The sequence below is a fragment of the Apium graveolens genome, chromosome 7 (genome assembly GCF_009905375.1).
Source record: "Apium graveolens cultivar Ventura chromosome 7, ASM990537v1, whole genome shotgun sequence".
In the NCBI taxonomy this organism is placed as follows: domain Eukaryota; kingdom Viridiplantae; phylum Streptophyta; class Magnoliopsida; order Apiales; family Apiaceae; genus Apium; species Apium graveolens.
The window spans coordinates 256,436,815-256,462,621 of NC_133653.1; the positions used below are offsets into that span (position 1 = coordinate 256,436,815).

The 25,807-nt window shown below is 32.0% G+C and overlaps 5 protein-coding genes across 5 annotated transcripts; 1 reads left to right on the forward strand and 4 right to left on the reverse strand.

Annotated features, from left to right (window-relative positions):
• On the reverse strand, positions 1-761 carry LOC141674707 (citrate-binding protein-like). The gene is made up of 2 exons (XM_074481409.1): positions 498-761; positions 1-384 (listed from the first exon to the last, which is right to left on the reverse strand). Exons 1-2 carry the CDS (start codon positions 759-761, stop codon positions 1-3), a joined length of 648 nt encoding a protein of 215 aa, XP_074337510.1.
• A 1,587-nt stretch (positions 762-2,348) lies between these two features.
• LOC141674708 (citrate-binding protein-like) lies at positions 2,349-3,146 on the reverse strand. Its single transcript, XM_074481410.1, has 2 exons — positions 2,877-3,146; positions 2,349-2,732 (listed from the first exon to the last, which is right to left on the reverse strand). The coding sequence occupies exons 1-2, from the start codon at positions 3,144-3,146 to the stop codon at positions 2,349-2,351; spliced, it is 654 nt and encodes a 217-aa protein (XP_074337511.1).
• Positions 3,147-9,947: 6,801 nt separating this feature from the next.
• Positions 9,948-10,628, forward strand: LOC141672660 (SKP1-like protein 1B). Its single transcript, XM_074479310.1, has one exon. It carries the CDS (start codon positions 10,001-10,003, stop codon positions 10,451-10,453), a length of 453 nt encoding a protein of 150 aa, XP_074335411.1. The 5' UTR covers positions 9,948-10,000; the 3' UTR covers positions 10,454-10,628.
• Positions 10,629-17,497: 6,869 nt separating this feature from the next.
• Positions 17,498-18,355, reverse strand: LOC141674710 (uncharacterized). Its single transcript, XM_074481411.1, has one exon. It carries the CDS (start codon positions 18,353-18,355, stop codon positions 17,498-17,500), a length of 858 nt encoding a protein of 285 aa, XP_074337512.1.
• Positions 18,356-19,211: 856 nt separating this feature from the next.
• Positions 19,212-20,133, reverse strand: LOC141674711 (F-box/kelch-repeat protein At3g23880-like). The gene is made up of 2 exons (XM_074481412.1): positions 19,770-20,133; positions 19,212-19,681 (listed from the first exon to the last, which is right to left on the reverse strand). Exons 1-2 carry the CDS (start codon positions 20,131-20,133, stop codon positions 19,212-19,214), a joined length of 834 nt encoding a protein of 277 aa, XP_074337513.1.
• Positions 20,134-25,807: the final 5,674 nt, after the last annotated feature.

Below are 25,807 nucleotides of genomic sequence, written 5' to 3' on the forward strand. Positions count from 1 at the left end.
TCATTTCTTGTAGATTTTGATTCCTTTCCATCTGGACTCCATGTACTTGCTTGAACCAGCTGGGGCAGCATAAACTCCGCATTTGAAGTACAAATCACCTGGTCCTTGGTCATTCTTTACGTATTTCTTTACACCATTGATGAACACTGTCAACTCTCCTTCATCTACATTATGGATCACATTTACCCTGAACCATTTATCGTACAAGTTCTTTTCTATCACGTCAAACTTATAGTACTTTAAATCGCCATTGTAGATTCGTAGTTGTAGAGTGGTGGCTCCTTGTCGTGCACCATGAATCTGCATAATTGTCACCCCGGAAGTTCCTTTTGGTACATAAGCATAACCTTCAAATTGCCAAATTCCAGAGGAGTAGTCATAGCCCTGAAAAAATTATTTATGTTAAGTACTTTTGCCAAATAGCACTGAAATTATTATTCCTAATTAGTGTGACTGCTTAATTTTGACTAAATATTACAAATTAGAGAAGACAGTACATTAATCCGAACTTCAGTTCGTGGTCTAGTTGGGCTCCCTTGCTTGTAAGGCTTGTCATTAGTGTATACCCACAATTTACGAACTCCATCATCAAAACTGTAACGATCATCAAGAGGTTCGTTATATGGTTTCTGCAGCTTGATGTTATCGTTGGTTAATGGCAGAAGTGTGAATCCATCTGTAGGATCAGCACGACAAATTCCATTGAGGTTTGTTGAAATGGTTACAATAATCAGTATGAGGAATGTGTAGTAGTAAGACATCTTCATGTTGTTTGAGATATCTCAAGTTTATTGGAATTCTATTGAATTTATAGTAGATCACTTGAAGATTTCTTTTTTGTAAGCATGTAGTGTTTGGCATGTCCAGACATAGATGCAGTCTTTAGTCATCAAATGAAGCAGTAGAGTATTAAGATAAATTGTTTTTACATTCATAAAACGCTTCTTATAAAAATAACAGGAACAGTTTTCTGTCTGCTGGCTGTAAAAGTACATGCTTTGAGTATCCGACTTTGGTTTTATTCGTATTTGCCAAATCATCGATAATTCTCGACTCTTTTGAATAACTGGACCCTAATTAAGTTCTTGAGATTTATGATATTAAGCTTTTTGCCTTTTGTAAGAACATTAGTATAAGATCCTCTTAAAGGGTAAACTTTTTTACAACTTGAGGTTTTAGAGTAACCTGTTACTTGACATGATATAAGAGTTCAGGCAGACATAGGACTCAGGTTCGACTCCCTGCCACACAATTTATTATGGACACCAAATACAAATTAATACCCCAAGATCAAATTTAGAATTAAAATGGTATATTTAGGTACTTGCTTCAGTAACTACGAAGTTATGGTAGGAGGAAATATAATAAAACAATGCAAATCAATATAAAGATTCTTAAACATAGTTTTTCCTTGTCCAATTATGTGACAACCATATTTAGAAACTTTCTTGTATTGACATGGACTTCAGAGTTTTAATAAGAGTTTGAATGTTTAGCTAATTATGCTTTTCTAGTTTTTAACGGATGGAGGAGACAGGATTAGGTTCCTTCTGAAACAAGGTAATCCTGCTGCTATTCTCTGTTACATGAACGATCATTCCGCGTAAATTTTAAGTATACTGAAATTTAATTATAAGATAAATCATTTGTTAAAATAACTGATATTGCTATCTATTTCATAAGGTGTAAACAGAATTTAGCAGGTTGAGTAGCCTGCCGCTCATTTTAATTGTATGATTACGACTTATCCTTGCTTACTAACTGTGTAACCTGCAAGTAGTTTCCTTGGTAGTTCTGTCTAACTTGAACATCTTTTCTGTTATGTCTCTGATTCATCACTAGAAACTGAATCCTAGGCAGAGACATGCCCCATTATCGTATCCTGACTGCTCTATATATGTGGAGGATGAAGAAGATGTCCAAGAGTGCAGCTACATTTCTTTGTAAAAATCTTAGGTCTCAATTGATGAAAATCGAACTCTAGACCTCTTTTAGCACTGGAAGCACCTTTTATCTTTTCGCCAAAAGAAATGTTTACGATTTGTCGAGAAGGTTTCTTTGTTGCAGTTGCTTCCATCACATATTTTATTAGAAAGTTCTTAGAGTCATTGCTCAGTGAGATTATAATCTTCTACAAGTTAAAATATAAAGCAATTGTGTATTAAAATGAAAAAAGCTTGCAGAAATTCATAATTAGCAATCCCAAGTCCCAACTAAAATACAGTAAAACACACACAATCTTGATTGGTAAACTGATTTAATACATGATACAAATATTAATCACTAATATGGTGGACAGACAAACCAAATTAAACATAAATCAACAAGAGTTTTTGCCAGTTATCAATTTACTTCTTGTATATTTTGATGTCTCTCCACCTTGATTCCATGTAGTAACTGATGTTTTTGGGGGCAGCATAAACTCCGCACTTGAAATACAAATCTCCAGGCCCTCTATCCTTGGTTTCAAACTTCTCTTCGTTATTAATGAACACTGTAACTTTCCCTTCATCCACATTATGGATTAAGTTTACCTTGAACCACTTATCGTACATGTCGGATGCTATAAGATCACCGCTGTAGTACCTCAGTTCCCCGTCATAGATCCTTAAAATTATCGTAGATGATTCGTGGGTTGCACCATGAATCTGTACAACTGAAGGTCCAGTGGTTCCGTTTGGGACGAAACCATAACCCTCAAACTGCCAAACTCCAGATGAGTAGTCATGTCCCTGCATGGATATCAAATTAAAATTTTAACATAGCATTGGTAAAATTTACCGACCCTAATGTAATCCTGACAAATTCAAGTCTGATTGGCGATTGCAATATGAAAACAGAGTGAAAAATATTGAAAATTTTGAAGAATTTAATACCATAATTCGAACTTCAGTGCGGGGCTGTGTTTGGCTATTAGGGCTGTGGGACTTGTCATTAGCATACACCCACATCCTGCGAACGCCATTTTCAAAACTGTAACGCGCCTCGATTGGTAAATTATAAGGCCTCTGAATTTTGAAATTTGCTTCAGTCAATGGTATGTTGGTGAATCCATCCGTAGGATCAGCAGCACACAACTGAGAAATATTACATAGGAAGAACAAAACTAAAACAAGCATAAGCATGTTTTGATCGAAAACTTTCATATTTCTTTATATTGTTTCTGTAAAGTTTATATGTTGTACTTCTCAATATGTTGTGCTTTCTATTTATAGTTCCATCAAGCTTCATACTACTCGTGCTTTCTCATCTTGCCAAAAGAGAGGCTTCGTGAATCGTGACTATAACAATTTACCAGTCATTATCCCTAGTGGAATATCTGTTGAGTAGACGTTTCCAAGTATCGAACGGGAGAATAGTCTGCAGACATGCTACTACTTTAAACTGTTTAACAATAATAGTTTGTCACAAAAAGTTCATCCGAGGATTAACTTAATTGTGTTGTTTAAATTGTTAATTTAACAGTGTCCAGCAATATAATCTGTTTCACATACATGTTAAAATACTCAGTTTTCCTAAGTTTGGCACTGGTGTGGCATATATTGTGCACTAACTTGTCTTACTATGTTCGGAACCCTATAGTTGAATTCAACAGCTTACCCAAAACATAAGTTGGCTTAAGATTTAAGAAGTTATTTAACTCTAATATATCAAAAATTATTCTAGAGATTGTATAGAAAGAAACATCTATGATGGTAAAAAATATATTCACATGGAAGAAGTGATGACCTTGGTGTGTTGAAACTTCAGCAGCAATGCTCCTACATCTTAACATTTTATCAGATGCCTGACATCACAGAAGACAGTTTCCACCCTTAACTACAGTAGGCTACTTTTTCGGAACCGGAGGAATTCCAGCAATATTAGATTGAGTACTTTTCCTTTGGGACAAGATGAAGCAACTGTTGTTACTGATTGTTCAAGCAGCGTCCAGTAAATGTTTAGTTCTGGATAAATTTGTGTGCGCGGTGTGGTGTGCCTTACTTCAAGCACAACCTCCTCTGTTCCGAAACAGATCAAGTACATGCATGTGAAGTTCAGATTTATCTTACATACTCCTCTATTCATGAGAGTGTTTCAAAGACACTGAAACTTGAAAGGTGTAGGCCAGGTGTTGGACGAGAGCTAGGAATGGCATATATTACTTGTTGATTAGTAAGCTTGAGTTTTAGAGTTGGTTTTTTTTTATCATTTGCAGCCTCAGTTAAGCCATATTTGTCTGCCCATATCAGTTTTGTTTAGTCTACTACTTCGTAGCATCACAAAATTGGTCATTTCTGTCCATTAACATAACTGTTTCTGGGAATTCATCTCACCTTCGGTCACTCTGGTTTGTCTTGCTCCTCCTTCATCCAAACTTACCTTTCTGCTGAACTCATTTTTCTTGATATCTGCTATCTCAGGTGCAAACAAGCGAATACCAAAGTCACCTTTTGGATAATTGTGTAGCAAATGCATGCAAAGCACTTTTACATGAAGATAGTCAAATAGTAACTAAGTTTGGAGCTGGGGAAATTTGTGAAGAGAAGCAAAAAAAACAAAAAAGATCTAGAGGACTGCATAATTACCTCTGAACTAGAGCCCATTGTTCAAGAAATCACAAGTTTCTGATTGTTGGATCTATTCCTTCCTCCTTTTGGTACCGAACTGAAACTCTAAAATAAAAAACCAGTAGCCTTGCAGAACAGGAGAAAATATGAAGTTTCCAGAATTGAAACATTAAGACCCAGGAGTCTTGAACCCCATATTATGTCATGACCCATTTTAGTATATCGATCCTTAAGTTACAATGCATCACCGCTAGTGGTTCCTCAATCACTACAAGATACGATTTCGATCCATCTGAAGAATCATCATTTCAACAGGTTTCATCAGGCCTAACGTTCATACTCCTATACTCTTGACTCTTGAGAGTGTTTAACAACACTGAAAGGTGTTGAACAAGAAAATAAGAATTTTGAATAATCCAAAATATCCTAATTATATTTTATTTTATAATTACGTATATATGTGAATATATGTACTTGTTATATCACATTAATTGACCATCCTTTTTTAAATTTATTTAAACACGAACAATTATAAGTTTACTAGCTTAAAGCTTAAAACCCTGCGATGCACGGATCATACATATTTTTTTACTATTATATATATTTTCTTAAAAATGTTAAATTCAATTCTTAATTTTATTCATTTAAAACTTTAAATGATATGGCTACATGATAATTATATTAGTAGACGTATATGTTCGTAACTTCTTAAAACATTTAAACTTATATAAAGTGATAGCATTAGTAAGGGGGAAATATTATTATAACGAAATTATTAAAAAATATATTATTTTAGCATTGTGATTACTTAATCGATTAATTATAACTCTATAAAAGATATTTGAAAAGACAATATTATTGATTGAACAATATAGTTTTATTGAAAATTTTAAGTGTATTTTTAAAAAAATAATATTTATGTTTTATTTAAAATTTGCTTTTTGTAAATCCCTTAGTTTTGATGATCAACACAGCAAGTTATAATACTGTTATCCAAGCTTGTTTGCAGGTAATCAGTTAAATGATTTTGTCATTCTAAGCATAATTGTAGCAACTGTTATAAGACAAATTTGTATCTCAGCAAGCTATGATCAACAGTGTCAGAATAACAGCAAGCTAAGATGCACAGTTCAGATTCAACTAGGAAGTCGAATTTCATGGAGATTTTATAGGAACTTCTTTTATATCAGTTGTAAGGACTTTTCTAATAAATATACGTGCATTATAGATATAGAGCTCAAGTATAATTCTTTTTTACTTATTCAAATTGATTTCCTAAAGAATAGGAGTTTGTTTTTCTTTCAAACTTTATCTTCTATCTCCTGTTAAAACGATTTATACTCTACAAAATAGAAGAGATGTTTTCTGAACGTACACATGAACATTGGAAACCATCACAACGATCTTAAACGGTAGAATTGGATTCTAGCCGTTGTAATTTGTTGAGAATGTTTCAAACGTTAATGTGTGGTTATATATTTGGTTTCTTGCAGTTTTATGACTGACAACTTTGCAAGCAAGAACACATACAACTTCTGATCTTTATTTGTTTCTAAAATACTCTCGACCTCTGAATTATATACACGTATTTTATTGAAGAGAGTCTATAATTTGAGTTGTAAACTTTATCATTGATTTGTATTGTTCAAATTGTATTGATTAGTTGTTGGATAAGTTGGCTAAGGGAAATAAGGGTTTAGTGGTACTTTCAGGAGTTTGTACTACGGGGTAGTATAGTACTTAGAGAGCAGGTTCTTAAACAGGGTTTCAGCAAGCCATTATCAGCAGCTGGGATAAAGGGAGATATATTGTTGTATCTTGTAGTTGTAACCTTCATTGATCAATAATATATTCTCTTACCAAGTTTGGTAAGGCATCAGGACGTAGACCATAGGGGATTAGGGCTCGAACCTAGCTAAAATTCTTGTGTGTTCTATTTACTTTTCTGCACATTATATTCTGCATTGCATTTAGTCATCTCAGCTTACTATCATTATCAGATTATAGTTCTGTTGGTAAAATCTCAGTAAGCTATTACAGGGTAAAATTTAAAAGTAATCCTAGTTAGCCATAATCACCTATTCACCCCCCTCTAGGTGTAATTTCACTTTTTAGTTCATATCAATAAGATACGAATTATATTTAGTATAATATTAATTTGATTTATCTCAGATCAGTGATTTACATTATTTTATTTTAGCTCAATGCCCAATACGCCGACCAAATCAAACTAATTATTTTTAGTTTATTTTTAAATTTTTTTAAACTCTGGATCAATAAGATAATTTTGTTTTATATTGAATAACTAGTATATATGATTTTATTTTTATTTTAGTTTTTTGCTATTCTGAATCAATTGTATAATGTATTTTATTATCCTGTATAAGTCAAATATATTATTTTGTTTATCCAAGTTCATTAGTATAATTTTTTAGGGGGATTGATAGTATTATAATTTTATCTTAACCCGATTCACATTATATATCAACTAAATCTTAAAAATTATATTTAGTTTGCTTAAATTTAATTTAGCCCGAAGTAATAAATTAGAATAATATAAAACTCGATATGAATTAAAATTTAAATTGGTAGAAAAAGTTGAATTTAATATAAATTATAATGATTCAGAGTTCGATATAAAATAGATTTGAAATTGGTAAAACAATAGAGGAAGTTGACTTCAATATCAATTACAATTGAAATTGATCGACCTAGTAATTAGAATTAAATAATTAAATAAGGGTAATTAAGTAATTTCAGCAAGTACCGACCGACCAACTACCAAACTTTTAATGCTTCATCTATTATAATATAGTATATAGATTTTTATTTTTGTTGATCGAATTGTATTTTTATTTTAATTTTGTGTTAGTCTAAATCAATTGTAAAAGGTATTTTTTTTATCCTGGATAAATAAAATATATTATTTTATTTATCCAAGTTCATTTGTATAATTTTTTTAGGAGGACTGATAGTATTATTATTTTATCTTAGCCCAATTCACATGACATATCAACTAAATCTTAATAATTATATTTAGTTTGCTTATTAATTTAGTCCGAAATAACAAATTAGAATAATATAGAATTCGATATTAATTAAAATATAAATTGGTAGAAGAAGTTAAATTTAATATAAATTATTATGATCTAGAGTTCGATTTAAAATAGAATTGAAATTGATAAAGTAACGGAGGAAGTTAACTTCAATATCAATTAGAATTAGAATATAGAATTGAAATAATTAAGTAAGGGTAATTAAGTAATTTCACCAAGTACCGACCGACCGACTACCGAACTTTTAATGTTTTGTCTATTATAAAATAATATAGATATAATTTTATCTAACTAAATTTTATTTTTTTATACTACTTTAGAATTACTTTAATATTAATTGTAAGTAAAGATAAGTTGGTCATTGATGAACATTTTTCTTAATCGTTTCTATGGTTATTATTTTTAGAATCAAAACTACAAAACTACTCGACCTATTTTCATGAACTAAATTTTAAGATTTTCGAAATTCAATTTCAATTTGTAATATTACTATTAATTATATTCTATTTTTTTTTAATTTAGACATGCTAGTATAATAATTGTGTAATGATCAATTCTTTTTTATGTTTTGAAAATTTCATAAATTATAATTAAGAAGTAGCTAATATATTTTTTTACCTAAAATTTTTGTTGAACTTCAAGATTTTGGTGTCTTAATAATACTAGTTTAAAATTTGTACGATGCATGAACTGCACAATTTTTTTTTTTTTAAATTACATAATTTAAGAAAAATACAATTCAATTCTTAATTTTGTTCATTTAAAACTTTAAATAATATGACTTCATGATAATTATATAAGTAAACGTATATGTTCATAACTTCTTTGAACATTTAAACTTATTTAAACTGATAACATTGGTAAGGGGAAAATATTATTATAATAAAATTATTATTTTATTGAGGGTAAAAATATAATGTCTCCTTTATTGGTACCTTAAAAAACTATTATTTTAGCATGGTGATTACTTAATCGATTAAATATAACTCTATAAAAGATATTTGAAAAAAGCAATATTACTGATTGAACGATATAGTTTTATTGAAAATTTTAAGTGTATTTACAAAAAATTATGTTTTACATAAAATTTCATTTTTTATTTCACATGAATAAGATACTAATTATACTTGATCTAATATTAATTTGATTTATCTCGAATTAGTGATTTACATTATTTAATTTTAGCCCCATACCCAATACACAGACCAAATTAAGCTAATTATTGTTAGTTTAATTTTAATTTTTTAAAATTTCCGGATCAATAAGATAATTTTGTTTTAGACTGAATAATTAGTGTATATATATATATATTGGTCGAATTGTATTTTTATATTAGTTTTGTGATACTTTGAATCAATTGTATAATATATTTTTATATCCTGGATAAATAAAATATGTTATTTTGTTTATCCAAGTTCATTAGTATAATTTTTGTAGAAGGATTGATAGTATTATTATTTTATCTTAATCCGAGTCACATTATATATCAACCAAATCTTATGAATTATATTTATTTATTTAAATTTAATTTAGCCCGGAGTAACAAATTAGAATGATATAGAACTCGATATGAATTAAAATTTAAATTGGTAGAAGAAGTTAAATTTAATATAAATTATAATGATGTATAGTTCAATATAAAATAGAATTGAAATCGGTAAAATAATAGATGAAGTTGACTTCAATATCAATTATAATTAGAATTGATCGACTCAATAAGAATTGAAATTGGTAAAGTAATAGATGAAATTGACTTCAATATCAATTATAATTAGAATTGATCGATCCAATAATTAGAATTAGAACAATTAAGTAAGAGTAATTAAGTAAATCCAGCAAGTACCATCGACCGACTACCAAACTTTTAATGTTTCGTCTATTATAATATAGTATAGATTTAAATTTTCTTCACTAAATCGCAATGGAAATGTGTTACGTAGGAGCACAAATCTTTCAATGGAAAGGCTTATTTTGATTTTTTTTGTAATTCACTTTGACCCAACTTGAATAAACTGAATATTAGTGCAATAAATTAAATAGTTCTTTAGTTAGTTAAAATTTAAATAGAGAATAGGATCAATTATAAATACGAAGATATCACACTTTTTAAGACATTAAAATCCTTTCTTACAAGTTTATTTGCAAGTCGATCGACAAATTTATAAATTGCATTAGTATCTCAATTTTCCCAAACAGAGTTTGAATTGGCAACTTACAAAGTAAAAAAAAAAAATTAGATTCTTTTCCTACACCGAAACAAATTAGAATCTATAAGCTCTATTTTTTCCCTATATAAAGCCCATAACCCCAACACAAATCTTCACAACATCTAGCCCTCTGCATTAGTTCTGCATATACCGTAAGATATCTTCAACAAGAACCAACCAAACAATCATGTCTTCCGAAACAAAGATGATCATGCTGAGGAGTTCCGATAACGAGACTTTCGAGCTCGAGGAAGCTGTGGCAGTTGAGTCTCAGACAATCAAACATATGATTGAGGATGACTGTGCAGACACAGCTATTCCTGTTCCCAATGTAACCGGTAATATCTTGGCTAAGGTTATTGAGTATTGTAAGAAACATGTTGAGTCTCCGAATGAGAATGAACTTAAGAGCTTTGATCAGGAGTTTGTTAAGGTTGATCAGCAGGTTCTCTTTGATCTTATTCTAGCTGCAAATTACCTCAACATCAAGAGCCTTCTCGATTTGACTTGTCAGACAGTTGCGGATATGATCAAGGGCAAGACACCTGAGGAGATCAGGAAGACTTTCAACATCAAGAATGATTTCACTCCGGAGGAAGAGGAGGCGGTCCGTAGGGAGAATGCTTGGGCCTTTGAATGAACCTACCTAAGAAGACATATATTTGTGTTTTTGCTATGACAATATTGTTCTTTTGCTATTACAATTTTGTTTGTGTTTTTGCTACGAGAATTTTGTTCTTTTGCTATAACAATTTTATTTGTGTTTTTGCTATGACTGATGAGCAAAAATCGATATAATTATAACAATTATATGACTGACATATAATTTATATTACTGACAAGCACATCCATTAGCTTTATATGCCACAGACTGTAGGTCACAAAATCGATGGAAAACCTAATGAATGCATACATGAATGACATAGATTAGTTATATCTTCAGATTGCAAGTTTACTTCACAGAACAAACTGAAACTCTCTGTATCAAAATCTTTACACTCTGTTTCATTGAAGGGAACGTGGTGGTTTTTTAGTCTTTCAAATATTAGATAACAATGTCAATTTGTAATAGAATGATGATACCTCTAAAATATTTGAAGAATGTAGTGATTAGTTTCTTTTCCTATTAAAAGATTGTATCAACGTAAATATTTGTGATAATTAAAGATTGTTTCTTGTTTATTGACAAAAGCAGTCGGCAACTTATCAGTTGATACCATGTCACACCTATGATCCTATTTACAACAAGTGACATTCGAGTGACAGCTTTTGTATGATTGTCGACAAGAGTTGCCTATGAAGCTGCACTTGTTCTATGCACTCCAGACTTGGCAAGTTTCTCTTCTTGCTTTGATTTAGTATCAGTACCCTCTTCTATTTTCTAACGTCTCCTAACTTGCCATTACTTATTTTGTGTTGACCTATGATGTTCAGCCCGTGAAACTTAGTCGACAACTTCTAGTACCAATTAGTAATTAAACGTGAGAATGAAGAAATTTGAGTAGTTTCTGCTAATTTAACACTCAGAGCCAATTCTATTTTCTCCAACTGCTGGCCAGCCTTTTTTATGAGTTTTACTTAGAGATGCACAAAAGGTCCACCGGGCCGGGATTTTCCCGGGCCTGAAAAAACCTGGGTTTTTCGGGCTTTGACTTTGACCGGGACGGGCCGGACTTTCCGAAAATATCAGAGCCCGATTTGGGCCCTTAAGGCGGGCGCAACCGGGCTTTTTTCGGACCGGATCGGGCCGGGCCGGGATTTTTCTAATTTAAATTGGATCGAGTTTTATTAGAGATTCTGAAGACTATATATGTTAGCAACTAGATCATCGTAAAAATGTATTAGTTTACATGAAATATTTTATGAAAATATTACTTCGTTCAAAATATTTAAGTTCGGCAAAAAATAAACATGTGTATAGAATAATATGTTTTATCATTATTATCCAAATATATATAATATATTTACTATATCTTCTTTTATTATTTATGCAATGAAGTATATAAATAATATTATTAATCACAAATATGTAAATATATATGTGTTTAAAGTATTATTTATATTTATAGTAAATGTGAATTCATAAATATATAAGAAAATATATTAGAATAATCAAATTTTAACTAGGCGTTGCCTAAAAATATAGGGCCCGTCAAGGCCCTAAGCCCGGGACCGGGCCGGGTTTTAACCGGGCCGGACTTGACCGGATCGGGCCGGACCAGATTTTCGGGCCCAAACTTTTTGTGCATCTCTAATTTTACATCACTCACCATGTCATGTGTGCACTGTGATGTGCCTTACTTCAAGCACAACCTTCCCTCTGTTTAAAATTGATCAAGTACAATGCAAGTGATCTTCAAATATATACATACTCCTCTATAGGCATGTCAATGGACCGGGTTTGGATCGGATTGGTCTAAATCCATATCTATATCTATTTATTTTTTCGGATTCGGATCGGATCGGTTCCGGATTTTTTATAGGCCGATCCATATCCGGATCTGTTCGGATCACGGATTTCGGATCGGATATCCGCTCCATTTATATATATTTATTTTTTAACTTCAATTATTACAAAATCTTTTTAAAATCAATAATTTCGAAAAATATTAAAATAAAAGTAGAAGTAACGAAGTCCAAAGATAAATTGCGAACTAAAATTCGCTTTTTGAAACAAACATACTACTGAGTTGTATAGTATTTTAATTTTAACAATGAAAAAAATTGATGCGGCAAAATGAAAGTTTTACATGAATTGAGAGTTTGGTTATACGGCTCTAAAAGGTAAAAGAATTAGGGTTATAAAAATGGACTAGACTATGGAGATCGAACCGAACGAAATATAGATAATGGGACTTGACTGGAGGATAATAAGACTTGACTCGAGAATAACGGTACTTGATTAAGAAATAAAAGTGTTATATGAATTGAAACTTGGGTTATGCGGCTTTAAAGGTAAAAGAACTAGAGTTATAGAAATGGACTAGACTACAGAGACTAGAGACTGAACTAAACAAAATATAGATTATGGGACTTCACTCGAGTATAATACGTTTAAAATTAGAATTATTAAAAAATATTTTTATTACATTTTATATATATATACCGGATCGGGTTATTAACGGATCGGATCGACCTAAATTCATATCCGCTCCATTTATAATCGGATTTTTCTTATCGGATCTCGGATCGGATTTTTAATAGGTCGATCCATATCCACTAAAATGGTCTCGGATCGGATCGGGTCGGATCGGATTTTCGCATGATTGACAGGCCTACTCCTCTATGCTTGAGAGTAGGGGCTTGAGAGGGGGCTGAGCATAAAAAACGAAACTGAATCGAAACCGGTGAAAATCGAAAAAAATCGAACTGTTAATAATCGAAGCGAATTAAAACTGAGAAACTGAAAAACCGAACTGTTACAAGCGGTTTGGTTTCGGTTTTTGACAAAAACCGAATCGATAAAAATTGAGCCGATTATTATAATTTTTATAATAATACAATAATGTATAATATATTATATAGAAAACTATATTATATGTTAGGATTTACACCTTAAAGTAATCAGATATGATGCCAACAATACTTGTTAAAGTTTCAATTTATGTAGCCGGTCCTTTGTTATGTGAACATGTAGTTGGGCAGAAGTTTCTGTAACGAGGTTTATTGAACATATTAATTACCATTTATTTACCTTGATGTCAACCAGAGTAGGCAGTATACAAGCTTTATAGCTTGCTGTCCTTGCATATATTTTTCTTACTGGTTTGCTAGGATGAACAGGCAGTGGCGAAGGAATTCGTTAAACCTTTTTCATATTTAATTTATGAAAACTTGGATGATAAATTTAAGTTTTTTAATTAAGTAAATTTTATTTATTTAGTTTGCAATGTATTTTTCTCATTTTTAATTTTTTCCGGTTTTACAACCGAAACCGAATTGAGGATTTAAAATCAAAACCGAACCGACCGATTCGGTCGCGGTTGGGTTTTTAATTTTTAAAACTGAAGGTATGTGATTTCAGTTTCAGTTTTATCTAAAAACCGAGTCAAACCGAACGGTGCTCTCCCTACTTAGAGAGTGTTTCAAGGACACTGATAGGTGTTGGGACTAGAGATGGTTTATAATACTAGTTGGTTAATAAGCTTTAATTTTACAGTTATTTTTTTAATCATTTGCAGCCTCAGTTAAGCCATATTTGTCTGCCCAAATTGTTGGGGAAAATAAAATGCAAAGAGAAGAAACTTGTTCTCTGGAATTTCTTGTTATCATTGAGAAATAGGATATTACAATTTATAGGATTACATAGAAATAGATTCACTGAACTAGTACATAGAACAGTTAATTATCTTGGAATATGAAAACTAAGGTGCATGCACTAGATTCATGCATCTGTGACTGTGACTTCACATTCATGTATAGAAATAAATAGATATTCTAGAAAATTCTAGCTTATATTCCAACAGCCTCTCTTAAGCTAGAATCTTGTAACACCAAGCTTTGTCTTCAATCCTGTGAAAACCTCTGACTTTAATGGCTTTGTAAATATGTCTGAGACTTGTTCTTCACTTCTGCAGTACTTAACTTCAAGTTCTCCATTCTTGATCAAATCACGGATGAAATGGTATTTAATTCGAATATGTTTGCTTTTGCCATGGAAGACAGGATCTTTACTAAGGGCAATCGCAGAGCTGTTGTCACAGTAAATCTCTGGACAGTCCTTGAAACTTTGCTTCAGTTCTTGTAACACCCATTTAATCCAAAGGGCTTGACATCCAGCAATCACCAATGATATATACTCTGCTTCCGCTGTTGAAAGCGCCACAACAACTTGTTTCTTTGACATCCATGATATAGCACCAGATCCAACAAAAAATACATTTCCTGATGTACTCTTACTATCATCATGGTCTCCTGCCCAATCACTATCGCAAAATCCAACAAGTTTGGGATTACTAACCTTTTGATAATAAATTCCGTCTGAGAGTGTTCCTCGAATGTATCTTAGAATTCTTTTTCCTGCTTCCCAGTGAGACATCCTGGGACATTCCATAAACCTGCTAATTAAGCTGACCCCATAAGCAATGTCGGGTCTTGTGGCAGTAAGATACATTAGGTTTCCCACAAGGCTCCTAAATAATGTAGGATCAATAAGCTCAGTATCATCCTCTTTGCTTAATTTCAGACCAACTGCAACAGGTGTACTAACAGAATTTGCATTTTCCATTTTGAACTTTTTCAGCAATTCTTTGGCATATTTTTGCTGAGAGATAAAAAATCCACCATTGCTTTGTTTAATCTCCATGCCAAGAAAGAAATGTAGCAATCCCAAATCAGTCATCTCAAATTCTTTCTCCATATTTTCTTTAAAGGTATTAATATCTTCAACGTTGCTTCCTGCAATGATCAAATCATCGACATATAAGCTGACAACAAGAACACTATTATTAACTCCTTCTTTAACATACAGAGTGTGTTCAAAAGGACACTTCTGGAAACCATTCTTCAAGAAATAACCATTGATTCTGCTGTACCAAGCTCTCGGAGCTTGTTTTAATCCATAAAGTGATTTCTTTAAGCGACACACTTTATTTTCTTCTCCTTTTTTGATGAAGCCTGGTGGCTGATCTATGTACACTTCTTCTTTTAAAACACCATTTAAGAATGCTGACTTAACGTCCATTTGGTGAACAATCCAATTATTTTGAGCAGCAAGTGCAAGTACTAACCGGATGGTTTCAAGACGGGCAACAGGAGCAAATACTTCTTGATAATCAACGCCGGCCTTCTGTTTGTAACCTTTCACAACAAAACGAGCTTTATGTTTCTGAATTTTTCCATCTGCATCATGCTTAGTTTTAAACAACCATTTGACTCCAATTGATTTCTTTCCGGGAGGCAAATCAATTAATTCCCATGTCTTATTCCTTTCAATTGCATCCATTTCTTGCTTCATGGCCTCCCTCCATTTTTCTTCTTTAACAGCCTCTTCAAAAGTGACAGGGTCATTTTCCATAAATAAAGCAAAATCTGAAAATTCTTCTTCAAGTATCCTTCTTGTCCTGCCATATATTTCATCCAAGCCCCTGGTTTTGCGAGGTGCTGACTCTGAACTTGAAGCAGATGTTGGTGATACTTGCGGTGGAACATCTTCTGGAACATCTTCTGGAACGGTGCTTGTTTCTTCTTCCAGTAGAGTGTTATCATATGTGATAGTGCTACTTTCATTTCCATTCTTCCAATCCCAAGCTGCTTGTTCATCAAATATCACGTCACGGCTGATTGTCAATTTTTTTGACACTGGATTGAACACCCTATATGCCTTTGGATTCTCACTATAGCCAACAAAAATGCACTTCTCAGATTTATCATCAAGCTTTCCACGCTTCTCCTTTGGTATATGAGAATAACATAGGCTTCCAAAAATCCTGAAATGAGATACACCAGGCTTGTGACCACTCCATGCCTCTTCTGGGGTTTTTCCTTGCACGGCCTTAGTAGAAGCACGGTTTAAAACATAACATGCTGATGCTGCTGCTTCGGCCCAAAAATGATGAGGCAGTCCTTTTGTCTTGAGCATGCTGCGCACTAGTTCCATAATGATTCGATTCTTTCTTTCAGCTACCCCATTTTGTTGAGGGCTGTAGCTTACTGTAAGCTGATGTTTAATGCCATTATCTTTCAAAAAAGCTTCAAATTCTCCACTCATGTATTCACCTCCTTGGTCAGAACGTAAAGCCTTCAATTCACGTCCACTTTGTTTTTCAACAAGAGCTTTGAAAGTCTTGAACACTCCAAAAGCTTCAGATTTTTGTTTAAGAAAATATATCCATATTTTCCTGGTGCAGTCATCAATAAATGTAAGAAAATATTTTTTACCTCCAAGGGAATTTTCTCGCATAGGCCCACATAGATCAGAGTGAACCAGCTCTAGAGGTAGAGATGCCCGGTTTGCCATTCCACTGGGGAAAGAATCACGTTTGTGTTTTCCAAATACACAGCCTTCACAAATTTGATCTTGTTTATTGATGTATGGAATGCCTCTCACCATATGCTCCTTACAGATTTTTGAGAGTGTGCTAAAGCTTAGATGATTGTAACGTAGATGCCACAGCCATGATTTGTCCTCCACAATACTAGAGAAACAATTGAGGGATGAGTCATTTAGCTTTATTGGGAACATCTTACTTGGCGTCATTTTGATTCTTGTAATAAGAGACTTATTCTTATCTCTTATTTCACACTGCTCACCACTGAAAATTACATTATGTCCCTTCTTTAACATTTGTCCGACACTTAGAAGGTTGTGCTTCAGTCCTGGAACGTAGTAGACATCACGAACAAAATTCAGGCCTCGCTTGGTTTGGATTGGAATGTCACCACATCCTTGTACCTGGTGTCGTTTATCATCACCTGTTTTTACCTCTCGCTGGACAGATTCATCCATATTAATAAGTATGCTTTTGTTTCCTGTCATGTGGTGGCTGCATCCACTGTCAATATACCAAATATTCTTGGTCGAGACCTCTTGCTCATTAAACATAAGAAGAACAGATTCTTCATTCTTTGATTCAGCATTTTCATGTAAAAAACTGGTCTCTTCTCTTTCATTTCTCAATCTCGAATAACAATCTTTCTTTAAATGACCAAATTTATGACAATAATTGCATTGGATTTGAGATTGCTAATTACCTCTTCCTCTGCCTCTAGGTCGTCCATGGTATCTTCCTCTTTCATAGTGATTTCCTGGACTCGTTTCATGATTTGATTGAACTTGATAATTACTTGCTTGAGTCCTTCCTCTTGTGTGATGATCTGGTTGGCTTCTTCCTCCGCCACGAAAATTTCTTCCGCGTCCTCTTCCACGAAAGCCTCCACGATGAAATTCTTGCATCTGGAATGCTTGCTCAGGGGGCGATGATTCAAACTGTTTAATCCTTAATTCATGAGATTGTAAGGATCCCAAAAGAGATTCAAGTGAGAGTTCACTTAAATCTTTCGATTCTTCTATTGCAACAACTATGTGCTCGTATTTCTTTGACATACTTCGCAGAATTTTTTCTATTATCCGCTGATCCTTCAGTTCTTCCCCATTGACTCTGAGTTGATTTGAGATAGAAACAACTCTGTTAAAATACTCTTCTACATACTCTGTCTCCTTCATTCTTAACAACTCAAATTCACCCCTTAAAGCCTGCAATCTGATCGTCTTTACTTTGTCTTCACCTTTGTATGCTGTATTAAGTGTGCTCCAGGCTTCTTTTGATGTTGCTGATGTAGAGATCCTTTCAAAAATAGCTTCATCTACTGCCTGATATATGAAAAATAGTGCTTTCTTGTCCTTTTTCCGATTTTCTTTTAAGGTTGTCAATTGTTGCTGATTGAGAGTAGTTGGATCGGCAGGTTCATCGTAGCCAATTTCAACAATCTCCCATAGATCTTGAGATCCAAATAAAGCTTTCATCATGATACTCCATTGATTGTAATTCTTTCCAGTTAATCTTGGAAGCTGGGGTTGTAGTGTGTTGCCGTTGGTGGCCATATTAGAACAAGATGTTTGATGAACAGGTTAAGAAATGGTTTCTGGAACAGGTTATGGAACAGACTAAGGAACAGGCCTTGGAACAGGCTCTGATACCAATTTGTTGGGGAAAATAAAATGCAAAGAGAAGAAACTTGTTCTCTGGAATTTCTTGTTATCATTGAGAAATAGGATATTACAATTTATAGGATTACATAGAAATAGATTCACTGAACTAGTACATAGAACAGTTAATTATCTTGGAATATGAAAACTAAGGTGCATGCACTAGATTCATGCATCTGTGACTGTGACTTCACATTCATGTATAGAAATAAATAGATATTCTAGAAAATTCTAGCTTATATTCCAACACAAATCAGTTTTGTTTAGTCTACTACTTTGTAGCATAACAAAATTGGTCATTTCTGTCCATTAACATAACTGTTTCTGGGAATTCATCTCACCTTCGCTCACTCTGGTTTGTCTTGCTCCTCCTTCATCCAAACTTACCTTTGTGCTGAACTCATTTATCTTGATATCTGCTATCTAAGGTGCAAACAAGCGAATACCAAAGTCACCTTTTGGATAATTGTGTAGCAAATGCATTCAAGGCACTTACACAGGAAGATAATCGAATAGTAACAAAGTTCCAATGTGATCTCTGCATGTCTACACTATTTTCGTAAATGAAAAAAAAATGACATTAGATACAGATTCAGCATCAACAATATGAAAAACAGTCATTGATTATAAAATCACGGTAACTTCTGATACTGCTGACAATCAACAAGTAACAGCGTAAATATTAAGTTTGGAGCAGGGGGAATTTGTAAACAGAAGCAAAAAAACGAAAAAGATCTAGAGGACTGCATAATTACCTCTCAACCAGAGCCATTGTACCAAGGAAGTTAAAACAACCTGTCAAATTACAAATTTCTGATTGTTGTTGGATCCAGTACTTCTTCCTCCTTCGGGTACTTAAATCATAGAGATCAAGAGTATTGTATTCAAAAACTACAAAATTAGTTTTCCAGTAGCCTTTCAGAACAGGAGAAATTATGAAGTTCCCGGATTGAAACATTAAGACCCAAGAGTCTTGAACCCCATATTCTGTCATGACCCAGATTAGTAAATCACCCCTTAAGTTACAATGCATCACCGCTAGTGATTCCTCAATCACTGCAAGATACAATCTCGATCCACATGAAAATTCAAATTTATCATCTTCGACAGGTTTCATCAGGCCTAACTTCTCATTTTTTATGTCAAAAGAAACAATACGTCTGAAATTAGAATTACTGCAAGCCATCCAATGGAAAGACCCATTCACGAACATAGAAGTATCTGTTGGTTAAGATAGAAACCATACAAAACATTGGATTCATACGAAGGGAAATCAATTATATCAACATTTATGTCCAAGAATCCATACTCATCTTGTACAACGACACACGAATCCTATCATGTGACTCCGAAGTAGATCCAACTCTAACAATAACATAATCATTAGTTTCGACAACGAAACAGAATTCCATAGCATGACGTGTATAAGTATACACACTGTCCTGAGGTTTAGGAAGGTATCTACATTTTTTAGTAACAGGATTCCACAGTAACAAAATATCGTCGTCCTCGAAACTATCATCAATCCGAACAGAAAAACAAACTAAACCATGACATGAACCAACAAGAATCAATGTGCCAAGATAAGGGACTAGTGGAGTCAAGTATGACCTAGAGATCACATCTTTCGTGGCATTATCATACGAGACAAGAACGTGCCAGTTACTGCACATACCGCGATATTGCAATATTACCGACTGTGTGGCAGCAGCGGGACTGTCTGTAATACGAGCAAGATGTGTGTTTATAAATTTAGGGTTTTGTACGAGAGTGCAAAAGTGTTTACAAACACATTTGCTTATTAAGAAAGAAGTTAGTGGCAGTCTAAGAAATATCTCGATTTGTAGTTCGGATGGTAGGTCCATGAATGACTTAAGAGGGTGATTATTCATTCTTTTGTTACTACAAGCCATTCGTTGAGTGAAGGTGGCGAAGATTTGAAGAACGGCACAGAATTAGGCGGCACGCAAACAAGAGGCTTTTTAGGTTATGGAGTTCCAACTCGTTTACCTAACGAGCCGGACATTTATCTAACAAAAACGGACTGAGCCCAACACATGCGGAGTAGTTAAAAATTGAGATTTCTACGGACCATTAAAGCCTGCTTAATCTATTGGCTCAACTAAATAAAGAGTAAAAGACAGAATATGTACCTATTGTTTCGCAATGGTACAATTTGTGTATCATAAATATCATTTATAACAACTTATGCACCTCAAATTAGCAAAACTGTGCAAACAGTATACAACCGTCAAGTACACGTTAAGAACGTTGACACCTTTTGTGATGGGAGTTAAGAGTGGGGGGCTTTCGAGCAATTTAACAAAGCGAAGGTCATATCATAACCCCTCTCCTAAAGCACACACGTGTGTTTTAATATACACGTTTATGTCTTATTTTTCTTTTTTAGTTTAGTGATTTAAATATTGGTTAATTGCACTTTACATCTTCATGACTTTGTTTTGGAAACAAATTTATGCTAAAATTTTACGAAACTGAGTTTGTACCTCTATAATTTTTCATTATATACCGATTTTCAAAATTTCGTTGAATTGGACAGGGGCAAAACCGGAAATTCATTAATACACTTAACAAAATAATATTTATCTTTTTCATATATTAATGAAAAATTAATTTTTTCTTTATATCAACTATAAAATAATAAATTTTGAATTTTCAAATAAAACTATTAATTTCAGTTTTGATTTTCATTTTTATAATATTAATTTTAAAATTTAAAAACTCTACTACAATTTAATTTAAGTATTTATACTATATTATAATAATCGGAATGAGTTATAATTTGGTTCAACGTGTATTCTCTAATTTTGGTTATTAAAATAATAAATAAATAGGGTTATATATTTGTTAAACTAATAAATTATTAAACTATTAGACATATTCTACTTATACTACTAAACTACGACCACAATTTATTCTATTATTAAAAATTAAATAAATAGTGTTATATATTCGCTAAACTACTAAATTGTTAAACTACTAGACATAGTCTACTTATCCTACTAAACTACGACCACATTTATCCTATAATTTTAATTATAAATTTATAATTATTAAATATTTATATAAATATTTTAAAATTATAATATGAGGGGATAAATAAAATTTTTAAATATTAACGAAACATTTGCATCACACGGGATTTAAGTTAGTATAATTAAAACCAAATTATTAAAATTGTTTGTAATAAAATTATAAAATATTAGCATTAATACTATAGAATAAAAATCAAAACTGAAATTCCTAGTATTATTTAAAAATTTAAAATTTAAAATTATGTATCAATATTTAATTTTTGATATAATTTAAAAGATGTAAAATTTAATTTACTTAATCTTTTGTTAAATTTCCGATTTTGCCCATGTTCAATTCAATGAAATTATGATAAGGAATGCATAATAAATGTCAAAATATAAGTTAAAGGTTCCAACCTGTTTTCCCAAATTTCTAGTACACATTTATTTTTTTAGTTAATTTCACTTTTCATCCCTTCGGTTTCAGCTTAATGCGGATTTGGTCCATAACTTTAATTATATGCAATATGCATCCTTTAGGTTTTAATACTCTTACAATAATCATCCCGTAAGCAATTTTCTGACCGTTAAATTTCAGTTGAATAGGGGTAAAGCGGAGATAACACATATAAAATATTTAAATAAAGCATTAATAAATTTTAAATATTGAAAAAATAGTAAAAAATATGAAGATTTTTTTAAAAAAATTGAATCAAGTGTTAAATCGATTTAAGCCTTTTTTAAAATAATAATATTTTTTTTTAGTTTTTCTATTTAATTATTTCATCTTTAAAATATCCAAGTTAAATAATATTTTTTGATATATTTATATTTATTACGGACACTATAAATTTTTTATATAGATACTTGCACTATAAAAAAATTAACTATATTTTTTACATATTATTTTATAATTTTTTCAAATTTTTAATATATTTTTTAAATATTTTATAATTAATATCTTCATTTTAACCCTAGTCAACCGTTATTTAACGGTCAAAATTAACAAAAATCGGTCAAAGGATGGTCATTATAAAGGTATTAAAACCTAAGGGATGCATATTATAAATAATTAAAGTTATGTACCCAATCTGCCTTATGCTGAAATTAAAGGGATGCAAAATGAAATTAACTCTTATTTTTTTCATCAAAATTAAGGGGTGCAAAGTGCATTTTAACTTTTTATATATAAGCTTTTAAGGTATCACAACCTCATTTATTTAATTTTTGGTAATTTGAGATTTAGAGTTTATGTTTTAAGTTTGTGTCTACATATTATCTATCTAGATTAGCAAATGTGTTTTAATATATATTATACATTCTACTTATTAAATTTAAATAATTTTCAACAATTTTAATAAATTAGTGATATTCATAAAACATACTTTACAGAATAATATATTTTATATGTTTGATTGCACAAAATACGTGGTATTCGAAACCCGAAATCCGATACGATCCGATCCGATCCAATCCAGAAAAAAGACCGATTCGGAAAAATGTCCGGCCCGGTTCGGCCCGCCCACGGGCCTTAAATGGGCCTCCTTTTTTCTCGAAAATCCAGCCTAGTCCGAAACCCGAAAAAACCGGATAAAATCACGGATTTAACAAATCAAGGATCTAAAAAAGCCCGGGCATTGAAAAACCCGATTAAAAAACCAAACTTTTCATATAAAATTTGAAAATATACAATACTTTTTATAATTTTTAAAATATTATATTATAATATTAGAAGCAATTAAGGTATATATGATTATTTATATATTATATAAAAAAATAATTATTTATTTCGGTGTCTAAAGTACTCTATCTCTGATATATCAAGATATTATTTTCTCTGTTATGTAAACTACTCATAATTCGAGTTATAAAATATTAAAATAATTTTTAGTATATAAATAAAAAGCCCGGATAAAACTCGGTTCGGCCCGATCCGGCCCGGCCCGCGGGTCTAAAATGGGACTTATATTTTTTAGGAAGTCCGGCTCGGCCCGACCCTATTTTTAAAAAAACCCGACTCTATTTGTTTTCAGAAAAATCGGGATTTTTAATGTCCAGATAAAATCCGACCCGATAGGCTTTTTGTGCATCACTAGTTACAAGACTATTGTTCTATTCTATTAAATAAATTTGGTTGTGATATTTTTGAAAAAATAGATATGTTAGTTTGGAAAAATATAAAAGATAATATTCCCTCCGTACCACTCAATTTTTTATATTGAGGGATGGACGTTCGGCACGTACTTTAATGTTTTTATAAAATAATTTCCTTAATTTTTTCAATTTTTTCTTCTAAAATAAAGATCTAATTTTCAATTTTTTATACAAAGAAAAGAAAATTTTAAAAATAAATTCTAAAACTATAATTTATATTGGCCTTAAAAAGCGTGCCAAATATTGGAAAAACTGTAAAGAAATAGGTGGGAAGGTAATTGTTATTTTAGTTGAAAGAAGGTAATTGATATTTTAGTTGAAAAAGTTAATTGACAAGTTGTTAGTATTAAGAATATTAAAAGTAGTGTAATTTTTAATTGATACTGATATTAGGAAAATATGACTTGGATCGCAAATATAAGAAATGGCATGTAAATTATAAAATTTGATTGTATAGATAATATACTAGATATTATATAAAAAGTAAGACATATGATGTTACGAAGAATAAATTAAAATGGCTAAAAATAGAAAACGACCACTCCGTGGTCATTAGATGTAGTACCAGATTCAAATACAGTCTTGGCATGCTTATATTTTGGGATGCATTAAGAAGGAAAAATTTCAATATTGGGGAGAAAGAAAAACAAATAACCTAAAATAAAGATGGATTTACAAAATAGGACTATGTGGATGGTTACATACATCACCATTTCTATTATTTTTACAAATTTATTAAATTTTTTAAAAAAATATACTTTAACTTTTAATTAAAATAAATTATAAAGTCATGTATGCTTAATTATAAAATGATAAATGGCTTCTTAATAATTGTAATCCTCTTGTGTCTGCCATCATGAAGGCTAAATACTACTCTAAAACTGATTTTTTTGAATGATGAGATTGGTGGAAGTCCCGGTTATATTTGGCGCAGTATCTTGGCTACCAAGGATGTTTTAAAAGCAAGTTATCATAGAAGGATTGGTGATGGAGTTTCTACATATGTTTGGAAGGTACCTTGGCAACTAAATGATAATGCAATCGATCCCCTCAGAATAACCATAACCAAATGAATAAGCCGATGCCTCTAATAATGCAATGACTTAAAACCGAACTCGAATAAATCCCACAAACCAACTCACAAACCAGAACGTGCGTGTGTGGAATGCTTAACAGAAATACTCTCGATACTAGATCAATAACCATAACTTATCTTTCTTCAAAACAATCACAAGTTTATAACTAGAATATATGTTAAACGCATAATGACTCACAACACCTCCTTTCTACTAGAGTTATAGAAGGATTCATGCTATTATCGAACACATAACAAAGATACTTATTTGACCGTGCAATGAGTGAGGTCCCACAAGACTTATACAATAATACCCATGTAGTGAGCGTTAGGTTAGCGGATCCCAGAATATCATAGCCTTAGGTCACTAGGCACAAAGTCCCCTATAACTTAATAACGCGAGTATTAAAGAGCTCACTCTTGATCAATTATGCATAAACACAATTTTTTTCTTTTTTTTTCTTTTTTCAACAATTTCTGAATGAGTGTGTTTCACTCCATCTCATTTAACCCTAGACTACTCATAAAAATATGAGCCAGCTACTAGCCATTTGACACCTAGCCTTATTCATAACTAGCAATGAAATCCTGTTTTTCTCCAGTTTAAAAATCAGTGCTTTTACGTCATTACGAGAATAACAAAAATTCTAAATATAACCAAGTGATTAAATCTCAACAACTAAACAAATATGACCATGATCTAGATCAAAAGCAACCTATAAGACTTGTGAATTTTTTTTTCTGGGCATGCAAATAAATTCATTAAGACTTAAAACAACCCTCTATTTGTCATCACTACACTCACATCAACATCAACTTATCAGATAGAAATAGCTCAACCTAAGGGATCATGTTATATGCATGCACATGCAACTATATGAACTCACATAAAAACACAAATAAAAATAGCCTATATGAACAATCATGCAAAAATATGAATGGAATACAACTAAACATGCAATATGAATCTATATGAATCTATATGGACACACACAAACTAATCCTTACATTATCACCCCCAAACTTAAAATTTTCAATGTCCTCATTGAAGGTAATAATAAGGATTAAAGGCATACCTAGTTA